General features: G+C 32.4%; 1 protein-coding gene across 1 annotated transcript in view; it reads right to left on the minus strand.

The window, feature by feature from the left end:
- Positions 1 to 25,903, minus strand: part of Obsc (Obscurin) — a 247,589-nt gene that overhangs the window by 211,511 nt on the left and 10,175 nt on the right. The window contains exon 4 of the mRNA XM_089096011.1: positions 25,474 to 25,730. Coding sequence (XP_088952137.1) covers positions 25,474 to 25,730 — 257 coding nt within the window. The remainder of the gene's footprint in view (positions 1 to 25,473; positions 25,731 to 25,903) is intronic.

Here is a 25,903-nt window from a genome sequence, read left to right on the forward strand (position 1 = left end):
AACGTGTAAGGTGAAATATGTAAACATTATTTCCAAGCCAAGAAATTCAGTTTCATAATTTTGCCTCAATCCTAGAGTTTCAGGCACAGCGATAAAATAATTTAAATTTTCGTCTTCCTCAAACAAAAGATCCGTCTTTAAGGTCATACGCGTTGAAGGTATTGTACCCCAGCATCAAACCAATATGCCGAGGATCCAATTGCTTACCATCAGATGACTGACGCTTTTGGCGAAAAATGTTAAAATATTAAAACCGAGTATGCAAATAATCGTACATTCAAATATTAAAAAACTTTTCTAGCATAAAAAAACACTTTCCAGAATCTTTTTTTTATGAGATATGATTAACAATACTGCATCTGAATATAATTTTTCACCACTGAGGGAGGGGGGGGGTTGCAAAAACATACATGGGGGCCTTCAGACACATGCTTCGCGTCAAATCTAAGGAATAAAATTTTATATTTTTAGGCTTTCCCAGTGTTTATTTAAATAGCTTGTTTTGAGTTTTTCTTTTTTCCCCTGTTTTCTTATATTCATTAAATAAAAAAAAACAAGTTTTTTAAACTGAAAGTAAGGAGCGACATTAAAACTTAAACGAACAAAGATTATTCCGTATATGAACGGGGCTGTCCCCTCCTCAACGCATTGATCTTTACACTAAATATTGTTATTTTTTTAGAAAATAAAGATGTGAGACAGAAACAAACTTTAGCGTAAAGAGTGAGGCGTTGAGGAGGGGACAGCCCCTTTCATATACGGAATAATTTCTGTTCGTTTTAAGCTTTAATGTCCCTCCTTACTTTCAGTTTAAAAAACTTGTTTTTTTTTATATTTAATTTCTGATCGTTTTTTAGTTAATGCCGCTTTTATTTTGGATCACCGTCATTGAATATGTAAACAAAATTTGGATACAAAATTTGTTCTTATTTTGTTAAATGACTGTCTCCAAACTTGATTCTGAGGTAATTTACAAATTAACTTACGTAGACAAGTTCTATATTCGTATATTTTTCTTCTGGAAAAAAATACGTTGAATATATAGTTGCAGAGTTTTGCAGATATGAGCTTGAAACCTATGTAATAGGGTTTTGTGATACGCTGAATCTAACGGTGGGATTTTCATTAAAATTCTTTCACTTGTAGGGGATATCTCCTCCGTCTTTAAAAAACCAGGTAAATTTTCTCAGGCTCGTAGCCTTTGATGAGTAACACTAAACTTAATAAAATTTATATATTTAGAATCAGCATTATAAGCCCATTCTTTTGATACATTTATTAACATCCAAATTCCGTTTTTAAAAGTTTCGATTGCTATTGAGCCGTCTCGCTTGTTTTTTTTTATTGTTTTGTTTATTACGTATATATTATTACATATATGAGGGGGTTCTCCCCTTATTCAATAACACGCTCTTAAATTTAAAAGTAAAAAACAATTTTAATTCACAAACCCCTGAATCCCAACGACCTTTTATTTAGAATAGTTACAAATTTTGAAAGCACTAAAAAAAAAAAAAAACTGTAGCGTAAAGAGCGAGGTATTGACTTGGGGGAGAACCTCCTCATATACGTAATAATTTCTGTTCGTTTTAAGTTCTAATGTTGCTTCTTACTTTCAGTTGAAAAAACTTGATTTTTTTATTTAATTTCCGATCGTTTTTTAAATAATGCTCGGAAATCCGGCGCACCCTTCACAGAAATGTCCCTTACCCCAAAGAAACATCCTCCACGGAAAGATTCTCCCACGTAACCCCATCCTCAAGCCCCCCCCACCAGAAAAAAATCCTTCCTGAAAATGTCTGTATACTTCCCAAGAACCAATACAATATGTAAGCAATGGGCAAAGTTCATAACTTGCAGCCCTTCCCCCGGGGACTGTGGGGGATTAAGTCATCCTCAAAGACATATTTATTAGATTTTCTAACTATTCTGAACAAAATGGCTCTCTCAAAATTTTAATTGGGTTACTTCGGGAAAAAAATTAGCGTGGTAGGGGGCCTAGTTGCCCTCCAATTTTTTTGGTCACTTTAAAAGGGCACTATAACTTTTAATTTCCGTTCCAATCAGCCCTCCTACGATATTCTAGGACCACTGGGTCAATACGATTACCCCTGGGGAACACGCATCCGTGATCTTTCTTCTGGCAAAAAATGGAAAATTCCACATTTTTGTAGATAGGAGCTTGAAACCTCTATAGTAGGGCTCTCTGATACACTGAATATGATGGTGTGATTTTCATTAAGGTTCTATAACTATTAGGGGGTCTTTCCCCCTTTTTTTTAAATCAGCCAAATTTTCTCAGGCGCGTAACTTTTGACGGGTATAATTAAACTTGATGAAACTTATATATTTGAAATCAGAATTAAAATCTGATTCTTTTGATGTATCTATTGGTATCAAAATAGATCTAGTGCCCTTTTTAATAGTTCTAGTGCCCTTTTTAATAGTCAAAAATCATTGGAGGGCAACTAGCCCTCCCCCCCGCGCCCCTCATTCCCCCAAACACATCCAATCAAAATTTTGAGATAGCCATTTTGTTCAGCGTAGTTGATTCCCAGATAGAATATATATTTTTGAGGAGGACACTCCCCCACCACCCTCAAGGCAAGAGTTTTAATTTATGCCCTGGGGGCATATAAGGTTTTTATAGAAGGCGTTGTCATAGAAACTTCAAAACAGGCTCATTTGATCGGAAATTCAAAGGGCTAGTGCCCTTTTTAATAGTCGAAAGTGATTGGACGGAAACTAGCCCCCCACGCCCATCATTCCCTCAAACACTTCCAATCAAAAATTTGAGATTGCCATTTTGTTCAGCGTTGTTGATTTCCAGATAGAAAATATGTTTTTGAGGAGGACACTCCCCCACAACCCTCAGGGCAAGGTTTTTAAGTGATGCCCGGGGGCATATAAGGTTTTTATAGAAGATGTTGTCGTTGAAACTTCAAAAAAGGCTCATTCGATTAGAAATTCAAAGGGCTAGTGCCCTTTTTAATAGTCGAAAGTGATTCGAGGGCAACTAGCCCCCCCCCACGCCTATCATTTCTCCGAACGCGGCCAGGCAAAAGGTTGTGAACACCATTTAGTTCAGATTAGTTGATTTTCAGAGAGAAAATATGTTTTTTAGGAGGACACTTCCCAAAAGCCTTCAGGGCAAGGGTTTTAAGTGATGCCCCGGGGCCTATAAGGTTGTTATAGAAAGTGTTTTCGTAAGAAATTCAAAAAGAGCTCATTCGATTGGAAATTTAAAGGACTAGTGGCCTTTTTAATAGTCGAAAGTGATTGGAGGAAAACTAGCCCCCCCCCCCACCCACGACCATCATTTCTCCAAACACATTCAATCAAAATTTTGAGATAGCTATTTTGTTCAGCGTAGTTGATTTTCTGATAGAAAATATGTTTTGAGGAGGACACTCCCCCACAACCCTCAAGGCAAGGGTTTTAAGTTATACCCTGGGGGCATATAGAAGGTTTTTATAGAAAGCGGTGTCGTAGAAACTACAAAAAAGGCTCATTCGACTGGAAATTCAAAGGACTAGTCCCTTTCTAATAGTCGAAAGTGATTTAAGGGCAACTGACCCCCCTCTCACGCCCACCTTTTCCCCAAACACATCCAATTGAAATTTGGAGATAGCCGTTTTATTCAACGTAGTTTGAAGTTCTGAAAATTAGCTCCAAGATGATAAGAACTTCCCCACAGCTCTCAAGTCAAGAGTGGAAAGTTTTGCATGGACAGCATTGTCGTATAAACTTCAGAGAGGGTTCATTTGATTGGAAATTGAAAGTTCTAGTTCACTTTTTAAGCGTCAAAAGATATTGGAAGGTAACCAGCTTCACCCCCCCCTAAACCCTATTTTCCCAAATGCATCGAATGAAAATTTTGAGATAGCCATTTTGTTAAAAATAGTTCAAAGATTATATAACGAAAATTCTGGTGTTGACAGAACCCCCCAGGACCCGGGGGCAGGCGTTATAAGTTATGCCCTGGGGGCATATATGGGTTTTATGGAAGGGATGCTCGTATTACCTTCAAATAGGTATCATTTGATAGGAAATTGAAAGTTCTAGTTCACTTTTTAAGAGTCAAAAGAGAATGGAGGGGACCTAGCCCCCCCTCCACGCCCTTTTTTCCTCAAACCCATCCGATAAGAACTTTGAGATAGCTTTTTTTTTAAATAGTTCAAGGACCATATAACTAAAACTCAGGGGTCAACACAGCCCCCCAGGGCCCGAGGGCAGGTGCTGTAAGTTATGCCCTGGGGGAATATATGGTTCTTATTGAAGGGATGCTCTTAAAAAATTCAAAGATGGCTCATTTGATTGAAAATTGAAAGTTCTAGTTAAGTTTTTTCGAGTAAAAAGTGATTGGACGATAACTCCCCCCCGCGTCCCTTTTCTCAAATTGCATCCAATAAAATTTTGAGATAGGTACTAATTTAAACGTTGCTCAACAATCAGAAAAATATAACTCAGGTTTCATCACACCGCCCCTAAGACTGGGGGTAGGTGATAGAAACTATGACAAACGGACGACCCGGTTCGTATGAAAGGGATGCTTGTAAAACTTCAGAGAGGGCTTATTTGATTGGATATTGAAATCCAGCCCTTTTTAAGAGCCAAGAGTGATCAGAGGGCAACTGGCCCCCCAAGCCCTTTTCCCCCAAATAAATTTGATAAAGATTTTGAGGTAGCCATTTTGTTAAAAATAGTTCAAAGATCATATAACAAAACTGCTTTACGTATGATCATTTCGTTAAAAACAGTTCAAAGGTCAGATAAGAAAAACTCCTGTGTCGACACAACCCCCCCCCCACAGGGCGGGGGCAGGCGTTGTAAGTATTGCTCTGGGGGCATAAATGATTCTTATGGAAGGTATACTAGTATAAACTTCAGAGAGGGTTCATTTGAATGGAAACCAAAAGTTATAGATCATTTTCTCAGAGGGAAAAAGATCGGAAGGCAACTAGCCCCTCCCGCCCTCCACGCCTTTGGGCGTATCGGATGGAAAAACCCATCCGATAAAAATTTCAGGTGATAATTTTGTTTAAAATAGCTTAACCATCAAATATTGAAGTTCCAGGGTTGACACAATCTCCCAGGGCCGAGGGATAGGCATTGTAAGTTATACTCTGGGGCGATATATGGTTTTTATAGAAGGCATACTCGTATAAACTTCAGAGAGGGCTCATTTGATTCAAAATAGAAAGTTCTATTTAACCTTTAAAGAGTCAAAAGAGACCGAAGCTTAATCTAGTCCCCACCCGCCCTTTTTCCCCAAACCCATCCGATAAAATTTTGAGATAGCAATTTTGTTAAAAATAGTTCAAACATCAGATAATAAAAACTCCGAGGTTGACACAAACCCATTTTTCCACTTTGATATTGTTACTTTGATATCAGTTTTGATACTTTGATGAATATTTGATTTTTTTTTAAGTTTGATTTTTAAATAAGGAATTTTTAAAAACTTGAAATTTTTTGCAATCAAAAACAAACAAAAATTAATTTAAAAAAAACTTTCCGAAAAAATAAATTTTTCAAAGAAAAGTAAAGGCCATTTTAAACTTAAGCTCAGCAGATACAAATACCTTTTAAAATTCCAACTCAAAACGACCAGAAATTACTATTAAAGAATAAATGAAACCCAAAACGAATAGAAATTAAATAAACAATCATAGCAAAACATACAACAAGTAAGGATATAAATGAATAAATAGATCTTAAAGCGAGTAATGCGAGTGAGAGAAGGAGGTCATACCCAAACTCTTGTTTGTGGTGATTTTTGTTCGTTTCAAGCTTGATTTGCATATTCAATTTAAGTTTAACTCGTTTTAAGATTTATTTATTAATTTTCATTAATATCTATTGTATGTTTGTTTGCATTGATTGTTTATTTAATTTCTGTTCGTTTTAAGTTTAATTTGTACTTCAATGGGAATATTTTTTTTTTTCGTCTTAAGCTTGATCTTCATATTCAATCTAAGCATTACTCGCTTTAAGATCTATTTATTCATTTATATCATTACTTGTTGTATGTTTCTGCCTATGACTGTTTATTTAATTTATGTTCGTTTTGGGTTTCATTTATTCTTTAATATTAATTTCTGGTCGTTTTTATTTTTAAATTTAAAATGTATTTTAATATTCTGATTTTAAGTTTAAAATGGCCTTTACTTCTCTTTGAAAAGCTTATTTTTTCGGAAAGTTTTTTTTAATTAATTTTAAAAAAGGCTCATTCGATTGGAAGTTCAAAGGGCTAGTGCTCTTTTTAATAGTCGAAGTTATTAGAGGGCAACTAACCCGCCTCTCACGCCCACCTTTCCACCAAACATATCCAGTAAAGATTTTCAGATATCCGTCTTATTCATCGAATTTTTAAGCTCTGGAAATTAGGTCTTTGAGGATGACAACCCCCCCCCCACAGCCCTCAGGGAAAGAGTAGTAAATTATTTCTTAGGTACAAATAATGGATTCGGGGTGCACATTTTCACAGCTAGTTAAAAAAGGGCTTTTTCAAAAGTATACTTAAAAGGCCATCACCAGTTTTAATAGACAAAAATAATTGGAAGGTCGGTAACACCCCTTCCTTATCCGACATGTTCCTTGGCAGATCCAATCAAAGTTTCTAGATGCTTAATTTATCCCACGCGATTTAAAACTTAATAAATTATACATTTGAGCTACACACTCCCCCCACAATCTTCAGGACATTGGTTATAAGTTATGCCCTAGGGGTATATAAGGTTTTTATTGAAATATTTGTCGTAGAAACTTGAAAAAGGGCTCTTTCGATTGGAAATTCAAAGGGCTAGTGCCCTTTTTTTCTTGAAATTAGGTCTTTAAGGAAGACAACCCCCCCACAGCCCTCAGGGCAAGGGTTCAAAGTTATGCCCTGAGGTCGTATAAGGTTTTTGTTGAAAGCGTAGAAACTTCAAAAGGGCTCATTCAATAGAAAATTAAAAGGGCTAGTGCCTTTTTAATAGTTGAAAGTGATCGGATAGCGACTAACGCCCCTCTCAGGCCCGCCATTTTCTCAAACACATCTAATCAAAATTTTGAGATATTCATTTTGTTCAACGTAGTTGAAAGTTCTTGAAATAAGGTTTTTAAGGATGATAGCCCCCTCAAAGCCTTCAGTGCAAAGTTTTTGAGCTATGTCCTGGGGGCATATAAAGTTTATATAGAAAGTTTTTATATAAATTTCAAAAATGGCTCATTTGATTGGAAATTGAAATTACCCTTTTTAATAGTCAAAAGTGAGTGGAGAGTAATTAGCCCCCCTCTCATGCCCACCATTTCCCTAAAAACATTCAATCAAAGTTTAGAGATAGCCATTTTGCTCAACGTAGTTTCATTCAATTCGACATTGAGAGGACTAGTGCCCTTTGTAATAGTCAAAAGTGATTGAAGCGTAACTAACCCACCTCTCACGCCCACCACTCCTCCAAATACATCCAAACAAAATTTTCAGCTTGACATTTTTACAGTAAAGATCGATGTGGGTATAATGTATTATTTTTTGTTGTTGTTGTTGTTTAGACCAGGGCACTTTGTATCGAAGGAGTTGTCGTGGGAACTTCGAAAATGACTCATTCGATTAAAAATAGAAACGGATGATACCCGTTTAATAGTCGAAAGTGATTGGAGGGCAACTAACCTTCCCACGCCCATCCTTCCTTGCCCACCCTCCCATTTGCTCATTATGTTTAAAAACTAAATGCTGCCTTAAACCGAAATTCACTGTGATAATGCTAATTCCCACTAAGGTATCTCGGCATTATCCAAAGAACGAATGAAAGTATTATGTTCAAACTTTCGGGGCTATCTCTGCTCTTGAAATTCAGCTAAATCAAAAAACCACAAGTTTATCCAATCTACTAAAGAAAGTAAACAGATTTTATTGTGAATGGTATTAAGTTTTCTATTTCAGGTCAACTAGAGGAGGTATGAAACTAAGTTAAACAGTACTGTTTGTGTCCACATTTTTAAAAGAAAAGTCTTAAAAAACGAAAAGATTTAAAGTATTATTTTCTTTTTCCCTGAAAAGACTATGTCAATATAAAACGAACAGAAATTAATTAAAAACACTGTGTACATTAAATATGCTTTTCAAAGGAAAGTGAAGGTGTCTATTAAACAAAAAATAAGTAAAAATCAAATCAAATAATTCAACAAGCGTGGAACTTCTACAAATTAGCGTCGATAAAAACCAAAACACAATAGGACTATAAAATATAATAATTAACTAAGTGAAACTCAAAACGAGCAGAAATTAACACAAGTTGGGCGCAAAACCCCTATGCCTTCTCAAGGCCAGAACAAAATTTGTACTTTACTGAAAAAATACAAATGAATGTGCATTGTCAGTTTAATATACATATACTGATATTTAGTAATCAAAATGTTAATATTTTTGATTTATTAAAGTTATAAAAGTAAACACATTTATATTTCTTCAGTAAAGTGCAAATTTTGTTCAGGCATTGGGAAGGCATAGGGGTTTTGCGCCCAATTTATATTAATTTCTGCTCGTTTTGAGTTTGACTCGGTTATTTATTGTAATTTCTGTTCGTTTTGGGTTTCATTTATTTATCGACTCTGATTTGTGGTAGTTTCACACTTGGTAGATTATTTGATTTTATTTTTGCTCATTTTTTGTTTAATGGAGTTCTTTACTTTCTTTTGAAAAAATTATTTTTTGGAAAAGTTTTTTTAATTAATGCAAGTAATAAAAGTTTAAATTCCCCTTTTCTTAAATTTGAAATTTTCACATTAGTCATATATGTAAAAATCACTGTGAGAGCTTTTCATGTTTTTTTTTTTTGTTTTTTTTTTTTGTTCTATTTTAGAACCATCTATAAAATTCAGCTCACCTGAAAGATGATGCCAAAGTAATAAACGTTATTTCTTTTCCTTTCACGTGCGATACATACGTATTTTGATGTATCTTCTTCTTTTTGTTTAAATCTTTAAAGTATTAATTCTGGTCAGGTATGAATGCTTGTCATATTAAATAAAAAAAACAAGTTTTTTTTAACTGAAGTAAGGAGCGACATTAAAACTTGAAACGAACAGAAATTATTCCGTATATGAAAGGGGCTGTCCCCTCCTCAACGCCTCGCTTTTTACGCTAAAGTTTTTTATTGTTTAAAAAAATAGAGTTGTGAGAAAGTCAAACTTTAGCGTAAAGAGCAAGGTTTTACTGATTAGTAAGACTAAGCTTGATGAAACTTATATATTTGAAATCAGCATTAAAATCTGATTCTTTTGATGTATCTATTGGTATCAAAATTCCGTTTTTTAGAGTTTCGGTTACCATTGAGCCGGGTCGCTCCTTACTTACAGTTCGTTACGACGAACTGTTTGATTTCTTATATATGTGTCTGAGCATGGTAACACCAATGTTTATACTCCATGTAATCAGAAACTTAAGATCGATGAGATGAAAACTAAGACATTAAAAAAAAAAAAAAAATTAAACTAGGAAAACAGTAAAGAACTATCTTGGGCAATTTGAAAGTTTTCATTTTTACTTAAATGGAGTTTTTTGTACCAATTAGAAAGGTTTTTGCGAAAATAAAATAATTATATGTTCAAACTAAAATGATGCACTTTGTGTAGCTATAATGGATGTGTATGCGTATGTAAAGAAAAAATACAAGAAGAAGTAAAGACAAAACGATTCAAGGGATGAATTTGGAGAAGTAGTGAATAAATTTCGAGAAGGAAATTTAAGGTAAACTGAAAAACTATTTTTCTCGATTCTTTGTAGTTTTTGTACCTGAAGAGAAAAGTTACTTTATGAAGGCTGGGCACCCAGCAAAACAGCAAGGTAGATGTTGGGGTAATATGATATAGAACACCCCAAAATTAAATCTGATTAATTCTAACTGCTCAAATTTTTTTAATCACTAAAACTGTTTTTGTGTTTTTGTATTTTTGTATATATATTGTGTATGTTGTTTGTGTAAAAGAAAGTTAAAAGGGTGGTAGAGTTTTGGTTTTTTCGTTTTGTTATTTTTATCAATTAAGTTGATTTGATTTTTTAAATGATTATAATTTTTTATTATTCTCCTTCTTAAGAATAAAAAGGTTTCTCCTTTTGTTTGGGACGCAATTAGAGTGCTATGTACCATTTTGCTTGGTTTATGTTCCTTCCTGTGCTATTTGCTTACTTTACGCTCCTTGGCACCTTTCCAGAGCATATACTTATGGATTTGCTTGGTTTATGTTTCTTCCTATGCTATTTGCTGGGGCCTCTACACCTTTTTAAAGAGAGTGAGTATCCTCTCACACCTATACTTCCTTGGTACCTTTCCAAGCAAAGTGATAAAAAAAAACGTCTTTAGCAACTTCGTTCATCATGATAGTCTATAAGGTTTCAATTACACATGGAATTACACAAGAATATACAGTGCAGTTTGACGTGTACATTGCAAAAAGCAACCAAAACTTTTATATTAGATACCTATAAAGTGAACAAACACGTTTTGAGAGTATAATTGAGATTATACAACGCAAGCAGACTGGTTTTTGAGGCACTTTCATCATAACATTTTTTTTACCCAGAAACTAGAAATTGTCAACCTTTTCAAAGAGAGTGAGTAGAGCCTGTCAAAGAGTTTGATAACCTCTAGCTTAAAGGCGTCTCATCGAGTTTGATTAAGAATGCAACATGTCTAGAATTGATGCCATATGCTGTTGAATCATTTACCAAAAAATAACTCTATTTGCTAAAAAAGGGTTTAGCATTTGCGAATTGGACTCTATGAATGATATTAATTAATTTTTGAATAATAGGAGCGTGAATCATTCTAATTAGTGATAGGATCGTATGAATATGGAAAAAAAGGGTTAAACTGATTAGTAGTTAGGGTAACCCCCAGGATCATGTTAACTCACGGCTTCTTTATTATAAATTTGGAACAATATTAATCTATGGAAATCATTAACGATGATGAAATGGTCTTATGACATGGCCTAGCTTTACTTCTTTAATATGCTCTTTATAATAAAGAAGTTGTGTTTGAACAGTGTTGCCAATTTAAAATAGAGTTTAACGTTATATTATACTAAAATGTTGATACTGCGAGCGATATAGATGACAACCAAAAAATTTCAATAATGGATAGCTTTACTTCTTCGATGTGTTCTGTATAATGCACAAGTGGCGTTTGAACAGTGTTGTCAGTTTAAAATAGAGTCTAACGTTGTAGTATACTAAAAAGTTGATACTAAGAGAGATTTAGATGGCAAGAAAAGAATTTTAATAATGAAGTTCATAACAAACCTTAGAAATCCTTGCAAATAAAGTAGTAAGGTGTATGTGAGTACGAACCATCAAGGATCATAAGCACCAACGACCCTAACCAGCAGAGACATCAACCCCCAAGAGGTCCTCTATCCCTAAACTCGAAGGGCGCCCCCTCCCCTCCCACGTTTTGGCCCCCTCCCCCCCCCCCCCATTTTTTTATATTTTCTTGAATTTTTGTTTTTTTTATTATTATTTTTTTTTTAACGATACATTTTTTTCAACTTTTTTTACATGTCTTCGAATGAGATGAAACATAATTAAAAAAAAAAAAAAAAATCACATTTAATATTTTACAAACTCAAAATGAGAATGGTATAGACATGTTAGTCATGACCTTTACTATTAGAAAAATATTGTTTGTAGTAGCACTTTTTTTTTATTGGACTAGAATTTTTTTTTGGACTTCGAAATTATTCAACTCTTTTTAAGTATCTTAAAATGACATAAAATATGCTTACGGCTCTAACAATTGTACTCTATGCTTGCTCAGAGACACGATGCGGCTTTCCCACTGGTACTTTATGGAGGGTTATCGACACTATCTACTTTATTGCGTTTATTAACTCATTATTTTTCTACGCGGTGGAACGATAAACACATAAGTAAAATCTTTAAAAAAAGAGAAGATGGAGCATTTTAATAAAGTGTGTTCACATGACAATGTTATTGTAGCATTGAATGTCGACAAGTAGAAGTATTTAAACTATGAAACAAGTGCAAGTGGTAGCACTATTGGAAATGTATGCATGCATTGTCATGACAGTAAGGAATTAAATTTCTTTGGAGTACCAAAAAAATTCAACTCTTATGTTGGTGGATATGCAAGATTGAGATCTCCAGAGATGATTGCACTCAAAGAGAATGCCAACATAAAAATAATCGTTGATGATAGATGACAACTGCTTGCTACTGTTGCAGGTAACACTTTACCTGCTGATATATCCTATGGTCAGCTTTCGGGTATTAGCATTCAACGTAAGATCAAAAAAAAGAAAGGCATACTATTTTACTAATCTCATAAACCGTATCTTTGTACATGCCGAAGCTGTTTAACGTGTAAAAATCTTCCGGTAATAGACAGTGAAATTGCCAGAAAAATAAAAAGGGCACTGGCAGAAAATATCACTATGGAATATAAAGATGAATCCGTTAAAAACAAAGTACCAGCAAAGGTTACTGCCATTGATCAAACAGTCAATGAGCCAAATAATACCAAAGACGAAAAATATATTGAGCTTATCAATGAGAAACCAGTAAAAGCTGTGAATGACTAAAAATGGAATAATGGTTATTCTACTGATTACGAACTAAGAGAAGACAATAACTACAATATCAAGAGAGAACATGATCAACTATTTTATCGAACGGATTCAAAATGCGCATCCTTTGTCGGATCTGCTGGATAAAATTGACAAAATCTAAGTATCAGATTGAATAAATGCTTTATCAACATCGTTTGTCGGATATGACGGATAAAATTGACAAAATCTAAGTATCAGAGTGATTAAATGCTTTATCAGCATCCTTTGTTGGATATCTCGGATAAAATCTAAGTTTCAGAGTGATTAAATTCTATATCAACATTCTTTTCTCTGATAAATTGGATTAAATTTGTAAAATCTAATTATTAGAGTGATTAAATGCTTTACCAAAATCCTCTAAAAGCATTATCAACATCATTTATCAGGTTTATCTTATAAAATTGACAAAATCTAAGTATCAGATTGATTAAATTCTATATAAACAACCCTTTCTCGAATACATGGGATAAAATTGACAAAATCTAAGTATCGGAAAGATTAAATTCTATATCAACATTCCTTTCTCGAATACATGGGATAAAATTGGACAAATCTAAGCGTAGAGTGAATAAATTTTTTTATATCAACATCTATTGTCAGATACATCGAATATAATTGACAAAATCTAAGTATCAGAGTGAATAAATGCCTTATCAGCATCCTTTGTCGAATATATCGGATAAAAGTGACAAAATCTAAGTACCAGAGTGAATAAATTCATTATCAACATCATTTGTCGGATATGTCAGTTGAAATTGACATGTCGGATAAAATTGAAAAAATCTAAGCGTCAGAGTGAATATTTTTTTTTCTCAACATCTTTTGTCAGATACATCGAATATGATTGACAAAATCTAAGTGTTAGAGTGAATAATTTTTTCATCAACCTTTTCTGTCAGATACATCGGATAAAATTGACAAAATCTAAGTATCAGACTGAAAAAAGTTCGTTATCAACATCATTTGTCGGATATGTCGGACAAAATTTTTTTTATCAAGGAAATATCTGAATGCGTTTAAGGTATAGTACGAATGGCTTGCAAAAAACACGAAAATACTATCAGAATGAATAAATTCTTTATCAACATCTGTTGTTGGATATGTCATTATGAAAAAATTGTAAGTAAGTAAGTAAGTAAGTAACAAACTCTTTCGTGAATTCACCTCTTGGGTACAAAATACAGAAATTTAATTCCGGAAATTATGAAAAAAAATTGGACAAATTCTTTATTAAAATTCATTATCGATTGAAGTCACTTCCTACACAGACAATACAGCAATTTCACAAAATCTAAGCATAAGAGTGATTAAAATTTATATCAACATCCATTCCTTGAACGCATAGGAAAGAACTGGAACAATATGAGTATTAGTGAATAAATTTTTTTTATTAATACCTTTTTTAAGATGCATAGGACAAAGTCGACAACGTCTAAGTATCAGGATGAATAATTTTTTTTATCAAATCCCTTTTCCAGATACATAAAATAAAATTGACAAATCTAAATTTCAGAATGAATAAATGCTTTAACAACATCCTTTATCGGATATGTCGGATAAAACTGACAAAATATAAGTATCAGATTGACTAAATTCTATATCAACATCCTTTTCTTGGATACATAGGATAAAATTGACAAATTCTAAGTGTTAGAGTGAATAAATTTTTTTTATCAATATCCTTTGCCAGATACATCGGATAAAATTGACAAAATCTAAGTATCAGAGTGAATAAATTTATTATCAATATCCTTTGTTGGATATGTCGGATAAAATTGACAAAATCCAAGTATCGGCGTTAATAAGTTTTTTTAACAACATCCTTTGCCAGATACATCGAATAAAAATGATAAAATATAAATGTCAGAGTGAATAAATCTTTTTTATCAACATCCTTTGTCAGATACATCAAATAAAATGGACAAAATCTAAATTTCAGAATGAATAAGTTCATTATCAACATCCTTTGTCGGATATGTCGGATAAAATTAATAAAATCTAGGTATCAGAGTGAGTAATTTTTTTTATCAACATAAAAAAATTGACAAAATCTAAGTGTCAGAGTGAATAATTTTTTTTCTCAACATCTTTTGTCAAATACATCGAATATAATTGACAAAATCTAAGTGTTAGAGTGAATAGTTTTTTTTTATCAGCATCCTCTGTCAGATACATCGGATAAAATTGACAAAATCTAAGTATCAGACTGAATAAATGCTTTATCAACATCATTTGTCAGATATATCGGACAAAAAATTTTTATCAAGGAAATATCTGAATGCGTTTAAGGTATAGTACGAATGGCTTGCAAAAAACACGAAAATACTATAAGAATGAATAAATTCTTTATCAATATCCGTCGCTAGATATGTCACTATGAAAAATTGTAAGTAAGTAAGTAAGTAACAAAATCTTTCTTGAATTCACCTATTGGATACACAATGAGAAAATTTTATTCTTAAAATTATGAAAAAAAAATGAAAAAATTCCTCAATAATATTCATTGTAGATTGATGTCGCTTCCTAGACAGACAATACAACAATTTCATAAAATATAAGTATAGGAGGGATTAAATTTTATGTCAACATCCATTTCTCGGAGACATAGAAAAAAGTTGGCAAAATCTAAGTGCTAGGGTAAATACATTTTTTTTATCAACATCTTTTGTAGGGTATACTGGAGACAATTGAAAGAATCTAAGTGTTAGAGTGTTTAATTTTTTTATCAACATCCTTTGTCAGATACATCAAATAAAGTTGACAAAATCTAAATTTCAGAATGAATAAATGCTTTAACAACATCCTTTATCTGATTTGTTGGATAAAACTGACAAAATCTAAGTATCAGGTTGACTAAATTCTATATCAACATGCTATTCTTGGATACATAGGATAAAATTGAAAAATTCTAAGTGTTAGAGTGAATAAATTTTTTTTTATCAACATCCTTTGCCAGATACATCGGATAAAATTGACAAAATCTAAGTATCAGAGTGAATAAATTCATTATCAACATCCTTTGTCGGATATGTTGGATAAAATTGACAAAATCCAAGTATCAGCGTGAATAATTTTTTTTTTAACAACATCCTTTGCCAGATACATCGATTTAAATTGATAAAATATAAGGGTCAGAGTGAATAAATTTTTTTTATCACCATCCTTTGTCAGATACATCAAATAAAATTGAAGAAATCTAAATTTAAGGATGAATAAATGCTCTAACAACATCCTATATCGGATATGCCGGAGAAAATTGACAAAATCCAGACAGCAGAGTGACTAAATTCAATATCAACATCCTCTTCTCGGATACATAGGATAAAATTGACAGAATCTAAGTGTCAGAGTGAATAAATTTTTTTCAACATCCTTTGTCAGACACATCAAATAAAATTGACAAAATCTTAATTTCAGAATGAATAAATTCATTATCAACATCCTTTGTCGGATATGTCGGATAAAATTAACAAAATCTAAGTATCAGAGTGAATAATTTTTTTATCAACATCCTTTGCCATATACATCGAATAAAATTGATAAAATATAAGTGTCAGAGTGAACAAGCTTTTTTTTATCAACATCCTTTGTCAGATACATCAAATAAAAATTGACAAAATCTAAATATCAGAGTGATTGAATAATTTTTTTTCTATCAACATACTTTGTCAGATACATCAAATAAAATTGACGAAATCTAAATTTCAGAATGAATAAATGCTTTAACAACATTCTTTATCGGATATGTCGGATAAAATTGACAAAATCTAAGTATCAGAGTGATTAAATTCTATATCAACAACCTTTTCTCGGATACATAGGATAAAATTGACAAAATCGAAGTGTTAGAGGGAATATTTTTTTATCAGCATCCTTTGCTGATTAAATCGGACAATATGTAAAAAAAACTTGCGTAAGTATTAATGCGTTCATTAACAACTCCCGTTGTTGTATAAGTCGGATAAAATCGATAAATCAAAGTGTGGGATTGATTGAAGGCCGTACCGTCTGAATGTTAACGAGCACGGAGGATAAAATAAGACAAATATTAGCAACAACTCGAACAAATTATTTATAAACATCCTTTAAATTCATTACCAACATCTTTTGTAAGATATATCAGATGAAATTGACAAAATATAAGTATCATATTGATTAAATTGTACATCATCATCCCTTTCTCGGGTACATGGGATAAAATTGACAAAATCTAAGTATCAGATTAATTAAATTCTATATCAACATCCCTTTCTCGGGTACATGGGATAAAATTGACAAAATCTAAGTATCAGAGTGAATAATTAATTTTTTATCAACATCTTTTATCAGTTACACCAATTATAATTAACAAAGTCTAAATATCAGAGTGAATAAATTCTTTTTCAACATCCTTTGTTGGTTATGTTGATTCAAATTGACAAAATCTAAATATCAAAATGAATAAATGCTTTAACAACATCCTTTGTTAGATATATTGGATAAGACTGACAAAATTTCAGCATAATATTTATTACATTATATATCAACATCCCTTACTCAGATAAATGGGATAAAATTTACAAAATCTAGTATCAGAGTGAATAAATTTATTATCAACATCCTTTGTCGGATATGTCAGATAAAACTGACAGAATCTAAGTATCAGAGTGACTAAATTCCATATCAACATCCCTTTCTCGGACACATGGGATAAAATTGACAAAATCTAAGTATCAAAGTGAATAAATATTTATCAACATCCTTGAAATGCATTATCAACATCATTTGTCGGCTATATCGGATAAAATTGACAAAATCTAAGCCTCAGATTGATTAAATTCTATATCAACATCCCTTTCTCGAATACTTGGGATAAACTTGACAAAATCTAAGTATCAGAGTTATTATATTCTATAACAACATCCCTTTGTCAGATACATGGGATAAAATCGAAAAAAAGTAAGTATCAGAGTGAATAAATGCTTTATCAATAACCCCTAAATGCATTATCAACATCACATGTCAGATACATCGGATAAAATTGACAAAATCTAAGTACCAGAAAGAATAAATTCGTTTTCAAAGTCTGTATTGGATACATTAGATAACAGTCATAGAATCCAAGTTCTATTTATTTTGACTTCATGCATCGTTACGTTAAATTTAGGTTATACTGGTTATAGATGGCAGCACACCTGCTCAGAAACACAGTCATAGTGAGAGAGATATTCAAAAAGTTGAGTTAATTTAGGTTCACTTAGAGTGGCCAGACATGCATTAGAATAAGCAAACACTCGCCCAGACACTCAGACAAAAAGAGTGAAAGAGATAAAAACACATACAAATACGTAGGTTACGTGCGCGCATGTAACCTAGTCTAAATTAACCTTAAAAAATGAAATAAAGCTATGTCGACTTTGTATGTCTCTCTCACTATGTTTGCGTCGTCGCGGGGTACACTCCATGTCTTTCTCGGCTTTTGTGTCTAAATCTACGTATTTTTTATGTGTTTTTATCTCTCTCACTCTTTATGCCTGTGTGTCTGGGCGGGTGTTTGCTTATTCCAATGCATGTCTGGCCACTCTAAGTGAACCTAAATTAACTCAAATTTTTGAATGTCTCTCTCACTATGACTGTGTGTCTGAGCTGGTGTGCTGCCATCTATAATCGGTCTAACCTAAACTCAACGTAACGACGCATGAAGTCAAAATGAATAGAACTTGGATTTTATGATTGTTATCTGATATATCTGATAAAAACTCTAAAAACCAATTTATTCTTTCTGGTACTTAGAATTTGTCAATTTTATCCGATGTATCTGACAAGTTATGTTGATAATGCATTTAAGGGATATTGATAAAGCATTTATTCACTCTGATACTTAGATTTTGTCGATTTTATCCCATGTATCTGAGAAAGGGATGTTGATATAGAATTTAATAACTCCGATACTTAGATTTTGTCGAGTTTATCCCAAGTATTCGAGAAAGGGATGTTGATATAGAATTTAATCAATCTGATAGTTAGATTTTGTCAATTTTATCCGATATAGCCGACAAATGATGTTGATAATGCATTTAAAGGATGTTGATAAAGCATTTATTCAATCTGATACTTAGATTTTATCAAGTTTATCTCTTGTATCTGAGAAAGGGATGTTGATATAGAATTTAATCACTCTGATACTTAGGTTTTGTAAATCTCATCTGACATGTCCGACAAAGGATGTTGATAAAGCATATATTCTTTCTGATATTTAGATTATGTAAATTGTACCGCATGTCACCGCATAATTGATGTTGACATAGAATGCAAACACTCTGATGCTGGAATTTTATCGATTTTATCCTACTTATTTGGCGAATGGTGTTGTTAAAATATTTATTCATTCTGATATTCATATTTTATCAATTGGATTCAACATATCCGACACATGATGCTGAAAAAGCATTTATTCACCATTAGATTTAGATTTTGTTAATTATAATTATTGTAACTGATAAAAGATATTGATAAAAAATAAACCATTCACTCTGAGGCTTAGATTTTTCAATTTTATCCCATTTATCTGAGAAGGGGATGTTGATATAGAATTTAATCAATCTGATACTTAGAGTTTGTCAATTTTATCCAATGTACCCGAGAAACGGATGTTGATATAGAATTTAATCACCCTGATACTTAGCTTTTGTCAATTTTATCCGATATAGCCGACAAATGATGTTGATAATGCATTTAAAGGATGTTGATAAAGCATTTATTCACTCTGATACTTAGATTTTTTCAATTTTATCCCATGTATCCGAGAAAATGATGTTGATATAGAATTTAATCACTCTGATACTTACTGATTTTATCAATGTTTATCCGGACATATCCGACAAAGGATGTTGATAATGAATTTATTCATTCTGAAATTTAGATTTTGTCAATTTTATCCGATGTATCTGGCAAAGGATGTTGGTAAAAAAATTAATACATTCTAACACTTAAATTTGTCAATTTTATCCTGTGTATCCGAGAAAAGGATGTTGATATAGAATTTAGTCACTCTCATACTTAGATTTTGTCAATTTTATCCGACATATCCGATAAAGGATGCTGTTAAAGCTTTTATTCATTCTGAAATTTAGATTTTGTCAATTTTTTTATGTATCTGACAAAGGATGTTGATAAAAAAATTTATTCACTCTGACACTTATATTTTATCAATTTTATTCGATGTATCTGGCAAAGGATGTTGATAAAAAAATTATTCATTCTGATACTTAGATTTTGTCAATTTTATACGACAAAGGATGTTGATAATGAATTTATTCTTTCTGAAATTTATATTTTGTCAATTTTATTTGATGTATTTGACAAAGAATGTTGATAAAAACAATTATTCACTCTGACACTTATATTTTATCAATTTTATTCGATGTATCTGGCAAAGGATGTTGTTAAAAAATTATTCACTCTGATACTTAGATTTTGTGAATTTTATCCGACATATGCGACAAAGGATGTTGATAATAAATTTATTCACTCTGACACTTAGATTTTGTCAATTTTATCCGATGTATCTGGCAAAGAATGTTGATAAAAAAAAATCTATTCACTCTAACACTTAGAATTTTTCAATTTTATCCTGTGTATCCAAGAAAAGGATGTTGATATAGAATTTAGTCACTCTGATACTTTTTTGTCAGTTTTATAGATTTTGTCAATATTATCCGACATATCCGATAAAGGATGTTGTTAAAGCATTTATTCATTGTGAAGTTTAGATTTTGTCAATTTTATTTGATGTATCTGACAAAGGATGTTGATAAAAAAAAATTTCACTCTAACACTTATATTCTCTCAACTTTTTCCTATGTATCCGAGAAATGGATGTTGATATAGAATTTAATCACTTTTATACTTAGATTTTGTGAAATTGCTGTATTGTCTGTCTAGGAAGCGACTTCAATCGATAATGAATATTAATAAAGAATGTGTTCAATTTTTTTTCATAATTTTCTGAATTAAATTTCTGTATTTTTTATCCAAGAGGTCAATTCAAGAAAGAGTTTGTTACTTACTTACTTACTTACTTACAATTTTTTCATAATGACCTATCCAACAACGGATGTTGATGAAGAACTTATTCATTCTGATAGTATTTTCGTGTTTTTTGCAATCCATTTGTATTATACCTTAAACGCATTCAGATATTTCCTTGATAAAAAAAATTTTTCAGACATATCCGACAAATGATGTTGATAAAGCATTTATTCAGTCTGATACTTAGATTTTGTAAATTTTATCCGATGTATCTGACAGAGGATGTTGATAAAAAAAATTATTCACTCTAACACTTAGATTTTGTCAATTATATTCGATGTATCTGACAAAAGATGTTGAGAAAAAAAAATATTCACTCTGACACTTAGATTTTTTCAATTTTATCTGACATGTCAATTTTAACTTTCATATCCGACAAATGATGTTGATAGTGCATTTATTCACTCTGTTACTTAGATTTTGTCACTTTTATCCAATATATTTGACAAAGGATGCTGATAAAGCAATTATTTACTCTGGTACTTAGATTTTGTCAATTATATTCGATGAATCTGACAATAGATGTTGATATAAAAAAAATTATTCACTCTGACGCTTATATTTTTTCAATTTTACCCCATGTATTCGAGAAAGGGTTGTTGATATAGAATTTAATCAATCCGATACTTAGATTTTGTCAATTTTATCCCATGTATTCAAGAAAGGGTTGTTGATATAGAATTTAATCAATCTTATACTTAGATTTTGTCAATTGTATCCGATATACCCGAAAAATGATGTTGATAATGCATTTAGAGGATGTTGATAAAGCATTTATTCACTCTGATACTTAGATTTTATAAATTTTATCCCATTTATCCGAGAAAAGAATGTTGATAAAGAATCTAATCACTCTGATACTTATATTTTATCCGAGATATCCAACAAAGGATGCTGATAAAGCATTTAATCACTCTGATACTTAAATTTTGTCAATTTTATCCGTCATATCTGAAAAATGATGTTGATAAAGCATTTATTCAATCTGATACTTAGATTTTGTCAATTTTATCCAGCAGATCCGACAAAGGATGCACATTTTGAATCCGTTCCATAAAATAGTTTACCATTTTCTCTCTTGATATTGTAGTTATTGTCTTCTCTTAGTTCGTAATCAGTAGAATAATCATTATTCCATTTTGAGTCATACACAATTTTTACTGGTGTGTCATCGACAGGCTCAATATGCTTTTCGTCTTTGGTATTATTTGGTTCATTGCCCGTTTGATCAATGGCAGTAACGTTTGCTGGTACTTTGTTTTTCATCGATTCATCTTTATATTCCATTGTGATATTTTTTACCAATGTCCTTTTTATTTTTCTGGCAATTTCACTGTCTATTATCACATTATTTTTACACAGGTAACAGTTTCGGCAAGTAGACAAGATATGGTTTATGATATTAGTAGAAGAGTAGGCCTTTCTTTTTTTTGATCTTCCGTTGAATACTAATAACCGAAAGCTGACGATAGGATGTATCAGCAGGTAATATTTTACCTGCAACAGTAGCAAGGAGTTGTCATCTATCATCAACGATTATTTTTATGTTGGCATTCTCTTTGAGTGCAATCATCTCTGGAGATCTCAATCTTGCATATCCACCAACATAAGAGTTGAATTTTTTCGGTACTCCAAAGAAATTTAATTCCTAACTGTCATGACAATGCATGCATACATTTCCTTTAGTGCTACCACTTGTACTTGTTTCATAGTTTAAACACTGCTCCCTGTCGGCATTCAATGCTACAATAACATTGTCATGTGAACACACTTTATTAAAATGCTCCATCTTCACTTTTTTTAAAGATATTACTTATGGGTTTATCTCTCCATTGCGTAGAAAAATAATGAGTTAATACATGCAATAAACTAGATAGTGTCGATAACTCGCCATAAAGTACCAGTGGGAAAGCCGCATCGTGTCTTTGAGCAAGCATAGAGTGCAATTGTTAGACCCGTAAGCATATTTTATGTCATTTTAAGATAAGTAAAAAAAAATGTGGAATAATTTAGAAGTCCAAAAAAAATTTTAGTCCAATACAAAAAAAATGTTACTACGAAAATTATTCTTCTAATAGTAAAGGTCATGACTAACGTGTCTATGCCATTCTCATTTTGATTTTGAAAAATATTAAGTATGTGTTTGATTGTTTTAATTACGTTTCATCTCATTCAAAGACATTTAAGAAATTGAAAAAAATATATCATGTTAAAAAAAAATAATAAAAAATAGTTAAAAAGAAATTCAAAAAAAAATTAAAAAAAAATTAGGGAGGGGGCCAAAAAGTTGGAGGGGAGGGGGGCGCCCTTCGAATTTGGGGATAGAGGACCTTTGGGGGGTTTTTGTCTCTGCTGGTTAGGGTCGTTGGTGCTTATGATTTTTGATGGTTTGTACTCACATACACCTTACTACTTAATTTGCAAGGATTTCTAAGGTTTGTTCTGAATTTCATTATTAAAATTCTTTTATTGCCATCTACATCGCTCTTAGTATTAACTTTTTAGCACACTTAAACGCTAGATTCTATTTTAAACTGACAACACTGTTCAAACGCCACTTGTGTATTATACAGAACACATTGAAGAAGTAAAGCTATCCATTATCAAAATTCTTTTCTTGCCATCTACATCTCTCTTAGTATCAACTTTTTAGCATACTATAACGTTAAACTCTATTTTAAATTGACAACACTGTTCAAACGCCACTTGTGTATTCTAGAGAACACATCGAAGAAGTAAAGCTAGGTCAAGTCACAAGACCATTTTATCATCGTTAACCATTTCCATAGATTAATATTGTTCCAAATTTATAATAAATAAGCTATGAGTTAACATGCTCTTCGGGGTTACCTTAACTGCTAATGAGTTTAACCCTTTTTCTCCATCTTAAAACGATCCAATCACTAATTGGAATCAGTCAAGTTCCTATTATTCAAACATTAATTAATATCATTTATACAGTCCAATTCACAAATGCTAGACCCTTTTTTTTGCAAATAATTTTTTTGGTAAATGATTCAACAGCATATGTCATCAATTCTAAACATGTTGCATTCTTAATCAAAATGGATGAGATGCCATTAAGCTTGAGGTTATCAAACTCTTTGACAGGTTCTACTCACTCTCTTTGAAAAGGTTGACAATTTCTAGTTTCTGGGTAAAAAAAATGTTATGATGAAAGCGCCTAAAAAACCAGTCTGCTTGCGTTGTATAATCTCAATTATACTCTCAAAACGTGTTTGTTCACTTTATAGGTAACTAATATAAAAGTTTTGGTCGCTTTTTGCAATGTACACGTCAAACTGCACTGTATATTCTTGTGTAATTCTATGTGTAATTGAAACCTTATACACTATCATGATGAACGAAGTTGCTAAAGACGTGTTTTTTTGTCACTTTGCTTAGAAAGGTACCAAGGAAGTATAGGTGTGAGAGGATACCCACTCTCTTTGAAAAGGTGTAGAGGCCCTAGCAAATAGCATAGGAAGGAACATAAACCATGCAAATCCATAAGTACATGCTCTGGAAAGGTGCCATGGAACGTAAAGTAAGCAAATAGCACAGGAAGGAACATAAACCAAGCAAAATGGTACATAGCACTCTACTGACGTAGGAGGGACACCCAGTTGGAAAAACTCTGAAATGGTGAGAAAGGCCAGGATAAGAAGGACTTTTTAAGGTGGGAAGACGCCTTATACTATTTGAAAGGTTGTTTTCTATTGAATGGTTTTTATATTACATAGTTGTAGTGATGTGTCCAATTCGGCTGCTATCTAAGAAATATTTTGGTGACCTCTTAGGTTTAAAGTACTTTTTTTTCAATTTGTCTTCACTGACAGGAGTGGAAGTGGGAATTAGGTAGCAGCGGATTCGGCTGCTATCTAAAAATTATTTTGGTGACGTCTAAGGTTCAAAGTTATTTTTTTGAATTTGTCGTCACTGAGAGGTAAGGCAGTGGGATTTAATAATTATAATAATGAAAAAAGCTGCTTGAAAATAAGGTTTATTTTAGCCTAGTAATGTTTTCAACTTTTTTTGCTTACAAGTGTAGATCGTACATAAATGCATTTACTAATTTTCAAAAGTAGAGAATTTGTATAGTGCCATTGCGAGTAGTGGAGATAGGAATAAAAAACAGAAAATAAAATACTCATTTCAGCTCTATATGAGGAATTCAGACGCCAAAATAATTAAATTTATAAAGAAAACAATATCAAACTTAAAAAACAAAAAATGATTGCAATGCACTGCTCTGCTAGTTGGGAAAAGCATAAACAGATATATCGCTTAGGAGCGCAATAATATTACCTAGAGAATGTAATTAGGCACGTTTAAGTATGGACTTCGTCAAACCAGTTCCTACATTCGAAATCATTCCAAATAATTCAATAATTCTACATTCCGAAATCATTTGGTCTTCAATAACCAAAAATTGTTTGCCGTTTCGTGGTTTATCTTAGTAGGGGGTATCCATTTGAATGCACTAGGTTTAGCTCCTGCCACTTGCGAAACAGTTGGCAAAACGCCAGCAAATTTCAATTTGTGCCCTCTTAGGGGTTACGACCACCGTTATTGATTGTTCCTTTTTTCATGAAGCAGTGTCCTTTCAGAAAAATTCTGAGCAGTTTTTTTGGGGTAAACAAGCCATACAGTTAGGAATCGCTACTTAAATATAAAAAGACCGCATCATCAGGTATGGTAGGCCTATTATTATCGATATGGCACTAAATTTTGCTATTAGTAAAATCAGTTTTGCGAAATAAGAGAATTTGAAGGATAGGTAAAAATTACCATTGAACTTTCGGTTTGGGATATCCACTAAGCTTAAGCTCCAACATAGCAGAGCCGCCAACGCTTACTTCAGAATCAACCAGGTTCATTGTAAACTCCGGAGCCATCGGTTCCGTGGATTGGTAAACTCCCCCCTCTACTGTTAGCTCCGCACTGCAAGAGATCTTTCCACTTGAGGTAGCAGCCACACAAGTATACATACCCGCATCCTCAGGCTTCACATGTTGAAAAACTAAAGCGAGACTGTCTTCTTCATCCTGTAATTAAAAAAAATCCCTTATTATCAGCAGCTGGAATAGTATTTATTCTACAACTTAAATATCACTGATGGTTTTATGACGGTTTTCGGTTTGTGCAATTGCAGAACTGGACAAGTTCGCGTTATAGAAGACTAACACGCAACAAATAAGGGTTCCAAATAGGGACGGGT

This window comes from Artemia sp. Qi Xiang Cuo, chromosome 10 (assembly GCF_049724085.1).
Source record: "Artemia sp. Qi Xiang Cuo chromosome 10, ASM4972408v1, whole genome shotgun sequence".
NCBI classification, from domain to species: domain Eukaryota; kingdom Metazoa; phylum Arthropoda; class Branchiopoda; order Anostraca; family Artemiidae; genus Artemia; species Artemia sp. Qi Xiang Cuo.